This window comes from Clytia hemisphaerica, unplaced genomic scaffold, assembly GCF_902728285.1.
Source record: "Clytia hemisphaerica strain Z4C2 unplaced genomic scaffold, Clytia hemisphaerica genome assembly, whole genome shotgun sequence".
In the NCBI taxonomy this organism is placed as follows: domain Eukaryota; kingdom Metazoa; phylum Cnidaria; class Hydrozoa; order Leptothecata; family Clytiidae; genus Clytia; species Clytia hemisphaerica.
The window spans coordinates 37,790-50,056 of record NW_027103287.1 but is presented as its reverse complement, the minus strand read 5'-3'; the positions used below and the strand labels follow the sequence as shown (position 1 = coordinate 50,056).

General features: G+C 35.3%; 1 protein-coding gene across 1 annotated transcript; it reads right to left on the bottom strand.

The window, feature by feature from the left end:
* Window positions 1-9,120: 9,120 nt before the first annotated feature.
* LOC136808643 (uncharacterized) lies at window positions 9,121-10,620 on the bottom strand. The gene is made up of 6 exons (XM_067065193.1): window positions 10,590-10,620; window positions 10,367-10,444; window positions 10,021-10,098; window positions 9,823-9,861; window positions 9,636-9,722; window positions 9,121-9,350 (listed from the first exon to the last, which is right to left on the bottom strand). The coding sequence occupies exons 1-6, from the start codon at window positions 10,618-10,620 to the stop codon at window positions 9,121-9,123; spliced, it is 543 nt and encodes a 180-aa protein (XP_066921294.1).
* Window positions 10,621-12,267: the final 1,647 nt, after the last annotated feature.

Below are 12,267 nucleotides of genomic sequence, written 5' to 3'. Positions count from 1 at the left end.
TTCACTTTCTGTAGAACTTATACTTTCAAGAGATAATCTCATTACAATGCTTTTACTATATATAGGTGTCACATAAAAAAAAAATATGAATTGTAATTTGTCGTTTATGTTTCTACATAGATGTGATTAGAAGGTCATTGTTGTTTTTCGCCTGCGCTTTGATTTTTTAGTCTCTTCTTCATCGTCAGAAGATTCATCTTCTGATTCACAGCCGAGAGCTTCTTGATATTCGCCAACCGTTGATTTGTATGTTTCAAGTATATCACCAAGTTCTTTTTGGCGGTAGTCGTCGATACTCATGACCGCAAGGACATGGTTTCGAATCAAAATTGTTTTGCCGATTCCGGTGTCATATTTGAATGAGAAGTTTTCAATCATGTCTGTGATGTCTTCCTCGCTTTCAAGCCATGCTCTGATCGGGTATTGCTTTTTTTCTCGCTTACAGCTTCGAATGCTCTTGTATTTGTCATAACCAATAATTTCAACAAGTTGAGATTCTGTGATGTGTTGTGATAACTTCACTTCAATCTTGTCTTTGTATTCAACTATTGAGTTAAGACCATATTCCTTGATAAGCTTGTCAATATTAGAATAGGAATATAAGATGAGAAGTCTATTGATTGTTTCCTCTTCTTCCTCATCGCTGTTTTCTTCTTCTTCGGCTCCATCGATGTTATCGGCTTCTTCTTCTTCTTCTTCGAATTCTTCGGCGGTTTCTTCAGTTCGTTTAGTTGCTTCTTCAATTTCTGCCTTTCGGCGTTTGACAACGCTCTTAAATGATTCAATGCTGTTAACATTTATGGTTTCTTTGAATGACTCGAGAATTGATTCATCAGTGTTAGCACCTGTCCATATGTCGCATGAATCAAGACCTGTGTTATCAGCGTATGATTTGAGACATTTGATTGAAATATCGTCAGGTATGCCATCTAATGAGCTTTTGATCTGTTTGGATGTCGAGTGGTTTAAGAAGAATATCTTAAACATGCTTAACGATCCATAAATAACTGCAAAATTGAATATTGGTCCATTGTTTGAAGTATCTTTGTCCATTGGGCTAAAGATTTTGCAAGTTTTAACTGGATCAACTCCATCGAGTTGTGCACCAAAATATTTCTTGTTGTCAGATTTTCCAGACATTATGATAATTTGGTTTTGTTTGCTTAACAGTAGATATGTATATAGTATAGTATCAAGATTGTTTAAGCGTTGTAACTTAACGCTAATTGTTGATATGTTAATAGTAAAATATAGAATGTAAAACAAAGAAAAAAATATAGTTATGCAAGTATTTCATATTTGTACAAATATGAGGACAAACAAAAAAATTATGTGTAATTTGTATTGTGTTGTTAAATTATTCATTGATTGTTTTCATTGGTTTTGGATATGTGTTGAATTCGAGCGCATTTTCGCCATATGATTTCATGAGCGCTTCAATTCCCTTCTTTTTGTAGGCCTTCACGCGGAGTTGGCATACTGTGTCAAGAATTGGCACATTTTTGCGTCTGCGTCTCACCTTTTGTCGGCCGTCGGCCTCAATTGGTGGATGAAGTGACGGATCATTTGGCACACATCTGACATATTTGTATGCACATTCGCCGTCGATTTCCTTCTTGGGATAGCAGCGTCTTCCACATGTGTGAGTGGTTGCATTTACGTCATCGTAGTTCTCTAGGGCACGTCCTTTTTCATGCGAATTTGCTTTTCTTGCGCGTTTGCTAACAATTGTCTTGTTGGTTCGCACAGGCTTAGATGTCATGAAGAACCTTTTACAGTGGTGGCATTTGCTTCTGTAAAACTGTCCCATTGGACGATTAACGACGTTAGTCATATCATTTTTCACATTCAAGCGTTCCTTGTAATCAAACTCGGTTGATGTTGGAACATGCAAATCTTTAAGCTCGCAGTTGAACAAATCTCTAAAGAGATCTTCAGCGGGGCGATTAATAAAAGCGCCAAGTTTTTCAACTTCCAAGTTATTAATTCGGCCAGATTCACGATTTCTGAAGAATTCAATTACCGCGAATTGGACACACATGACTTTAAAGCCGGCTCTGTCGCAAGCTTTGATAAAGGCATTAACCTCTACCACAACTTCCTCGTCGGTGTATTCATAATATTTGGTGTTATTCTTAGCGTTCTTAAATATTGGCTCACATTCGGTTCCATAATCTGAATCTCCCTACCGTTATCATTAGAGCTTGTCACCGCGGTGCGCATTCCCTTTTGTGATTGTTGTGGAGTACTCATCTTTATGCTAATTGAATTATCAATTAAAGATTGGTATATGTATATAGAATGTAAGTTGGTTTTACGAAATAATTTGTATCAGGCAATTGTTAGACTGTTTAGAGTGGTTAGTTAAAATAAAAAATGAATTTGAAATTGACATAAAATGCCTCATAGCTTGATATTTAATTTGTAGACAAAAAAAAATAGGCTTCATTTTTTATGATTTGAGTTTTGTGCAATGTTGTTATAGTTGCGATTCTATGTATTGATACACTATTCGATAAATAACAGCGAATACTGCACTTTTTGACCAGTTATGTATTATGGTAACCATTGTTGGATTGAATAGGCATATTGTGTCGAATGACATATGTGAGCATTTGATGTCGACCATTAAGTCTGTGTGTCTTTTGGCAGATTCTAATGCAAGGCTAAGTATGTCATGTTTGTTTTGCTTTATGATGTTCTGGTTGTTGGTTTCATACATGCATAAGGCCTCACTTATTTTGTTAAATTCTGAAATATCTTCCCCTTTTAGTATGCTCATGCATTTATGTTTATATCGTCCAAGCTGTGACTTTAAGTGCTGGTGTGCGATTTTTTTGGATGTTAGCAGTTTGTAGTCCTGAGAGTCAGATAATGCATTTAGTGGATCTGTGCGAACTTTTGCTTTTTTGGTGCATTTTTTAATGATTGAGAGGCTTGCGCCATCGATTTTGTCACCTTCTGAGAATCGCGCTGATGTTTGATTTGCACGCATTTCATCTTCGCTCATGTAGTAATCTGTTACGCGCATGCGCTTCGTGTTACATGGTAGGTCGACATATTCTGGCGTATGTCTGTGTATCGATTCTGCGATATGCATTTCTGAGCTTCCATAATAGTCAAATCCAATTAGTGTTGATGTGTCCGGACCTTATTTATCATGTATGTCAGAGCACTCGCATTGATGACAATGCAAACAAGATACTTGTTTTGATGGATCTCTGTATATGTTGTAAATTGCATCTTTGTTTGCTTTTCTTGCTTTTGCTATTTTGCGATATGAACTAATTAACATTTGCGATTTAACTGCTCCATTACTTACGCATGTTGAACATACGTCGGCTAGTTCGTATTTATCTGAGCATATAACTGCAAGGGTTATCTTATTGACTTTGACGCATGTCTCATTAAAGGCGGGTCTGTCACTACCTTGGCAAAGATCTCTTAAGCTATCGCTTTCGAGTTCATTTTTGGTGTGAAAGTCAACATAAACTCTATTGTTATGATTATAGATATCTTTTGGCCTTACATCGAAAACCAGACTATCGTCTAATGGTTTATCATCTATGGTCACGCTAAGAATTACGCACACACTAGAGTGCGGTTTATTTAGCATGCTTTTCATGCCCGTTATAATGTTAGCAATTCTATACCTGCCACATTTAATTGATAGGCCATGGTATGGAACATCTCCTGTAATGTAGTAAAGATGATCTTCGGGATTACAGATTATGTGCACAAGGTCATTGTTTTCAAGGATATTGGCTACGTCATTACTAAACAGATTTTTAGTGATTGAGCAGGTTTCTAATGATGATTGATAAATCGAAATCATTCCTCCTACCTCTGCGTCTCTAAATTCATGCGGGTATTCAGTTTTGGTTATGCAAAATTTGCTGAAGCCTATGTAGTGATTAAATCTCACTCTTTTATTTAGGCCCAACAGAAATGGCTTTAGTGTTATGTGACTAACAATTGTTTTTAGATACACTATATATGAATTAAGATTTTCTCTAAGTTTTTGTTTAATGAGTTCTTCAAGCTCAGAGATGGTTAGGTCGGTGAGAAACAAAATCTCAGAGAGCAAGATGAATGCGGAGATGTGCCCATAACCTGCTAACATGGCGTACGCCAATAATATTGCAGATATTTTTAGGCCGAAAAACGCATGCATAATTGCTAATAGGTCCGTTCCGTTCATAAATGCCCTAACAATAATGTAGGTGCTAATAAATAGTAGGCTTCTTATGTAATACAACACCCCAAATGCAAATGAATTTTTGGCATCGGATAGGTGGCATAGGTGGTAGACTGTGCCATTGTATGTGGTTACACATTTTTTTGTGCACCTACCACTGAAGTCAAAAACTGAATACATTTCAATATTTTGTTTTGGTTTTGATAAACGATTAATACATATAATAACTTTGAATATAGGAGACTTGATTAATAAAAAAAAATATCGTAGGATTTTTGTTTAGTAGATTGTCAAAATTTTTGGTTGGTCTGAAACATTGTCATGCTTGGATTGTTAGTCCTTCCAGTTTTTTTCATTGTATGCGATTTGTTTTTGTGAATGATCTTTTTCGTCTGCGCTGATTGATAGGAGCTTTTCAAAGCTTTCAGATAGTGTCTTTTTTACTGGACACCACGATTTAGGTGATCCTTCCTCGCTTTTAGGTGATTTGTGTTTGCATGAATTGTTGTTTGAGTCACCAGCAATGCCATCGTGTGACCTGCTGCGAACATGTATTGGATTGGAGCCTAGTGGTTTTAGATATGATTCATCTGGGATGGTCTTTGGTTTTGACCTAGGCAGCGTTTCCGAACGCACTTGAGGGTCGCAGTTTAAAACATTTTGCGGGCGCTTTATTATTGGCTTTGGCGAATGCTGTTTTTTTTTAAAGAGGTCGGCTTTTAGTTTATCATTTTGCGCGACTTCTCGCCTTCGCTCTTTATATGCCGACATCTTAAGATAGTTGGGATGCATTGGATTACCAGTAAGCCGCCTATCAACTTCTGTCTTGATGTCTACGTGCTTACCGCTCTCGTTTACAAACTTAAAATCATGAAATATGTCCGAGAGTATGGCAGGAATCTGCTTTAATAACCCGGTTTAATAATGTCTACCGGAAAAAACCTTCGCGGCCGAACTCGAGCAATTTGCGGGTGTACCGTTAGCGGTCAGCAATTTAGTTTTTGCGAAAAATCCCAAGTGGAAGGCGAAGGAAGACAAAATGGAGTCTCCTTCCGCTTGTTGTTCAACCTGAAATGTTTATCAAAGAATCCAAGAATATCTTTATGAATGTGAACTCAGAAGGATGGATTTGGAAGAATTATGGCTGCTCTGATATTGGTTTTAACTTATCAAGTTGAATTTTGAGGTAACGCTATCTACAATATATGTATTTTCACATCTTCGGACTTGATATTTTTCATGATAATTTATCCACCACCCATCAACTGCAACTTCTTTTTACAATCCCTTTGCAGCTAACCCCAATTTCTTCTCCTTTAAATTTGATCTATCATTCAGTAGCTAATCCTCATTTCTTCAATACAAATAGTTTTCTTATAGATTGAGGATAGCTATTCATAAATTTATAGTTAGATTGGTTTGTGATGGAGGTTCCCAGTATTCAATTGTCATTTTTCAATGTTCAGGTTGTCCACCTTTTGCCTCTCCTTTTTTGTGAACAACAGTGCTTTTAAAAATCAAATTAAAGTAAACTTTTGAATGTAATCGAGCATCAATTTAAGATTTAATTTTCAAACGCAATCAAATTGCAATCGAACATTATCCAGGATTTGACATTTGATTGTATACAACCATTATGTTCGATCTTGCTCGGTTGATTACTTCTAGGGGCGTCCACATAGCCAGACAGCGTCAATCGAACAACTTCAAACAAAAATCGTAATCGAATGCGATCGAATAATTGCAATTTGATCGTTGAATGTAATTGAATCTCAATCAAACGGTCGATTCCTGGGTAATATTCGCTTTTGTTCAATTACGTTTGAGTAAGGTTAGATTGGTTCGATTGATAGTTGACTATGTTCGATTGCTTCGATTGATTGTCAATTACATTCGATTAATCTTTGATTTGTTCGATTACGATTATGTTCACTGAGTTTGATTGCGATTAAATTAAATTGGATCACTCCGAGCACTTAAGGGGAGCCGTCCATATTCATTTGACAACGCAAAACGTCAAATTGACGTTATGAGGGGGTGGGGGGTTTCAAAAGTTAGGTTTGGCGTTATAAAAAATCAAAGGTATACCTTTTTGTGAAAATCGTGGATACTTGTAACCACCAACCACACTATACTTTATAAGCTTTCCAAAACATAATCGTGTATGAAAACATGAAAATTTGCTGCTTGTATAATCCCATTGGTTCGCGCTATGTTATCATTACATCATATTTTCATTGTTTGCGCGATCGAGCAAAACCACATCGCACAAGTTGGCAAAGAAGGTGGTACGCCTAAAACACGGCACAAACCTAGCGCCAAGTGGAGCTTTTAATTTCTTTTTAAATAAAGGTCATTAGTTAAAAGAACACATACACGCATGGGTACAATCAAGTACGGACTTTGCGAGGGAACGGGAAAACTTTGATGAAAAATGGCTACAATCTTTGGTAAACATCAGTACATCGCTCGACGTTATCTGTGGGGGGGCTCAGAGGATAACGTCAATTTGACGGTTTGCGTTGTCAAATAAATATGGACGGGTCCCCTTAGTACCGTACCAAAGCAAATAAAATCCAATACAATTGAACGATTGAACGTAATTGAATACAAGCAAACGCAATCAAAGCAATCGACCGTAATCGTAGCAATCTAACGGCAAATCCTGGGTAATATTGATTGTGATTTGATTGCGTTCAACAATCGAATTGCAATTATCTGGAATAATTCAATTGCATTCAATTTATACTTTGTTTGATTCGTTCGATTGACACCGTCTGGACATAAGATATAAGATATTAGTACGTACACACATAACCAGACATAATTAATCGAACCAATCGAACTGTATTTTTAATTGAACTTTGTCAAACTTAATCAAACTTTGTTGCTCGATTAATGTTCAATGAACTTCGGTTGTTTGTTAGGTGGATTAGTTAGTTTGTTTATATTAATCAAATTTAATCCAATTTAATCAAACAATATTTTGAGACAATCCTTAGCATGATCTGGCATGATGAGAAAGTAAAGTAAAGGCCTCAGCAAGCAGGCACAATTTCTGTCGAATTTGTCGAACTTTGTTGTTGGCAAACTCTGTCGAACGGAATTTCTGTCGCATTTGTCAAACATTATTTCTTGTTGTCAAATTTTGTTGAACATTTTTTGTTGTCAAAAAATTGTCGAACTGTGTTTTTGTCAAACATTTCTTGTTGTCAAACTTTATCGAACTAAATATGTTTAGTCAAACTTAATCGAATACTTACAATTTTAGCGACTTTTAAAATGGTTGATTAATGAATCTAGTCAAACTTTTGTTGTTTGATTAAGTCGGACAAAGTTCGTTGGTAATCAAACTGTTCGATTAATTACGTCTGGACTTAAGGGGGTGGGGTTGTCTTTGAAAAGCGTATGCTTGCGTACATACAGGGGTGAGGGGAGGGGTCGAAAGAAAATGTATGTATGCAGAAAAAAAAATTCACAGCCTGCTTGAAAAATTGTTGAAAATCATTATTCGCTTTAATCTTTAAGAATGCTTGCGGTTCTAGTGTTCGATAGCAATCCTGGTTTTTCAACAGCATCAAACTAATCAAACATAATTGACTATCAATTGAACCAATCAAATGTAATTAAATGCAATGGAACACAATCAAATATTACCCGGGAATTGACCATTTGATTGCAATCTGATTACGTTTGATAAATGAATCTCAATTATTCAATTGGGTTGGATTACGCTCCATTGTTTCTATTGTGATTTTGGTTCATAGTTGTTAAATTTACACAGCCCCCAGGCTGTATAAGGCTGTTAAAAGCTTTAGCTTAAATCCTGTTTTTCTTAACTCAAAATACCTTAAAGGAAGAAATTTTGGCGGGAATTTAATTTGGCGGACGGCCAAAAAAGTTTTTTCAGAGGGAATTTAATTTCCGCCATGGACGAAAAAATTTATTTGGCGGGAATTTAATTTGGCGGTCGCTTAAAAATTTAACCTTAAGATGGCGTCAAAACAGCGAAAAAATAGCAAAAACACCTTAAAAGAGATTGTATTTTCAAAATGTTTAATTTGGCGGGAATTTAATTTGGCGGATGGCGGAAAAAAGAAATTTTGGCGGGAACTTAATTTGGCGGATTTCAGTCAAATCCGCCAAATCCGCCAAAATTTCTTCCTTTAAGGTAGCAAATAATATTGTAACATTTTGGAAAGTGGCCTGTAAATGTGATCCCCTGTCTGAACTGCCAAGGGATATGGTTAGAAACGATGAAAATAATGGAAATCAGCGTGAAATTTCCGATAAGTAACTATCAGGGTTTTTGTTGTGATGACGTTCCATATTTTTAAAGTTAGAGACTAAAGACCAAGCACTGATTATAAAGAAGCTAGAAATTAGCTATGAAACTCAATGGGTTTACAAATTTATTTTAAAGGTTTGACTTTGAAAAAGTATGGAATTATATAACTACAAAAAAGAAACTTCTAAAGAAGAAGTAAGTGTTTTTTAATTAGGCTATTTTGAACAAAGTGAGTGAATTTTCCTTTGGATGTGAAAAATATTTTCAATAATTGATAAATGATGGAAACATAACAAAAGGGCACCCATGGGTAAAGAATCTTTACACTATTTGTTTCTTGATTTTGTTTTATTCAAACAAATTAGAACTAGGTTCTCATTTTGGATTAAAAATTTAATTACAAGTTAAAAACAAAAGTTTAAGAATTATTGACATGAAAAAACAAACAATTATACATGTTTTACACTGAATTTTTTGCAAGGTTCATGTAAAAAGAAAAACATGTATTCTTTCTAGTTGATCCTCAAATTTTTCTTCAAACAATTCAATACTAAAAGTTTGTTTTTCAATTGTTCATACACTCTATCTTTGCCAATTGAAAATTTTAACTTAATGCTCTTTTCTGCCATTGCTTCTATCCAATTTCTTTTATTTCTTTCTCCGTCTCTTCTCTTGCAATATTCAACTTAACTTCCAACTTAGCACTCAAATCCATCAATCTATCACGGTATAACTCCTTGTTTAGTTTAAATTTTTCTCTAGCAAGACAGTATGCTTGAATCAATTTGTCTTCATGGCCAAAAACTGATGTGAGAAGCTGTGATGTTCGAGATTCTGGCTTCTTTTTCGTGATTTCAATAACATCTGAAAGACAAAAAACACCATTAACTACTTAAAATTGGTAAATTTCACTAGTCAGGACACCAAAACAGTACCAATCCAGACAAAACGTCTACTTTGACACCTTTTTTGTTGGAAAAAATCAGCAATTTTTTTTAATTACTTTTATTTTGTCTGACAGCCAATCCCAAACTATGACGCATTGGAAACCAAATGTTTAAGTTGACGATTTCTTTACAAAGAGTGCTCTAGTGGCAGAAGCAAAATAACCATGTTATTAATGATTGATAGATCCAAGAAAATTCTCACTTTCTTTTTTCTTGCTTTTTGAAGTGATTGATCTGCTAGAAGTTGCTGCCTTGGTTTTTGATGACTTTGGTGTGCTCTCAAGAACATCTAAGAAAAAAATGCATTTATAAGTTGGAAAATAACTTTGAAGAAATAAAAATAAAAATCATATCTATCAGTTGAATTGTCAAGAACAGTTTCGCTTTACCTCTATTTCTTGTCATTAGCGTTCTCGGCAATCTGATCTCTGAAAAAAGAAAACATTTTCTTGAACTTTTTTTTGGTTTTAGATTCAATTTTTAAATTCCTGAAATTTACTTGTTTATATATCTTAAGCATTTTGCTACAAATTTTAGATATTGTACATGTACCAGAAAATTAAATAGGGTACACATAGATATGTTACCTTGACTTTGGTTTGATGACAATGTCATATTTGCCAATGGTGTAACTGGTGTAGCTGGTCTGATAGGCATTTGAATTTCTGAAATTTGAAGTGGCTCATTCATTGAGGGTTTATTAATTAATTTTAATTTCTTCTTTTTCTTCAGGTTGCCACTGTCATTTGTATGGTACTTATTTTCCATGAAGATTTCAACAAAAGCTCAGGTTTGTCTTTTGTTTGAAATTCTAAAATTTACCTCCACTTTCTAAAATTTACTTGTTTATCTTACACGTTTTGCTACAAATTTCAAATTTCAAATATGTAGATTATACAAGAAAATAATTTAGGGCACACAAAGATATGTTACCTTGACTTTGGTTTGATGACAATGTCATATTTGCCAATGGTCTCGCTGGTGTAGCTGGTTTTTGAGGCATTTGAATTTCTGAAATTTCAAGAGACTTATTCATAGAGGGTTTATTAATTCAATGTAATTTCTTTTTCTTCAGGTTGTCACTGTCATTTGTATGATACTTAATTTCCAAGATTTCAACAAAAAGCTCAGGTTTGTCTGAAATTCTAAAATTTACCTCCACTTTGATTGATTCCTGAAATGTTCATTGCTGATGTTATGCCTAATCAAAACAAAATAAAGTATTTTGTAGTCATGGAATTTAGAATATCTATGATATGTGGTCTGGCATTTAAAGAAACTGTGATGCAGTGTGATGCATGACATACCATACAAGGCTATAGGATAAGGCTTTTGAAGATTCTATCCATTATAGTTTTAATCTTACTTTCTTTATAGTTTCCTTTGCTACTTACTATTTGTTGTGTCGTTCTCAAAATCGTTTGAGGTTCCTTCCTCCGAATCATTGGCGGTGCAGTGCTCCAGATCAAACGTGTCTTCAAGCAGACCATCCGTATTAGCATGCATCAAATTGTTTTTGGCATCGTTCTCCAGATTGGTGTCATTCAGCAATTGGTCTTGAACTGAAACGAAGGATGAATATTAGTAAGTACGTTATATCTTTAATACGTTATATCTTTAAATTCAATTGTGACATACTCGAAAATGATAGGCAAAACGGCTAATTTTGATTATTTTGCAAAGGAGCCGTCTCCTTTCTTTTTTGTTTGACAAATTGATACTGCAGTCTGAAATTAAGTGCTTACCGATGTCCGAATTAAGCATGAAACCATTAACATTTTGTTCATATTCTTCGTCACTTGACTCTTGCTCACTGGACACTTCACTCTCTTCGTCGTCGCTCATCTCTTCATCACTTTGTTCATCATTGCCTACTTAAAAGATGAGGAGGCACTGAAATTAAATCACTCATAAATTCAACTCTCATCCTCTTTTTCTAATTTGCAGGTGTTGCTAAGATTACCTTGGTGTGCTGATTCTGTGTCTTCAGTAGCAGCACGTGTTGACTCTGATGTCTCTTGAACATTCATCCCAATGGTTGGCTGAAGGTAAGACAAAGTCCATATTATTGTTTATAACTTATATTATATGATATATATTTCCAACAAAACATGCATGACTTCCTTGATTCCAGACCTCCTCAAATCTAGTGCCTTTTGATGTGGATTGACGATCTCGAATAATAAGTCTTTTATTTTTAAAACGGTATAATCAGAAAGGTAGCTGGTAAGGATTTACAAAGTTATAAAATAAGTATATAGACCTAATGGATTGAGTTACTTGCCTGTGACGCAAATGGATTCGGGGTATTAAGGGTTTCAAGGCGCCTACGTACACCTTCTTCGTTTACCAAAACACATGCAGGTATGTGGGTATCGTCAAGGTTTTTCCATGCCTCTGTCAATCTCCTGGAATTTGAACAAAAATTAACTATTTTAATGAGAAAACAAATCTGATGCCTTTTTAGTATTTGCCCAAATATGAATTGCCCATGCCATCTACCCCGCACTCTTAAACTTCCGCCATTTTATAAGTAAATATGGCTCTTACTTGAATGCTTTTGAGAGCGTCGTGCTTCGAAAGTGGCTCGGTGGCGGATATTTAACCGTGTCGTCGGAATCGTGAATTAGAATGCCATTTTCTAACTCTTCCCACATAACTCCTACAGATAGATAATCACCGAGTCGTTCAAGTTGTGCCTGCCATAGCCGAGGTTTTTGTTTTATCAATTTGAAAGGGATGAAAGTGTTTGATCTGTCTGCCTTTAAGAGATCGCCGTTCTTGCTGATAATATTTCTCGTGTCTTTTCGTTTAGTTCCGAGGTGCTCTATCCA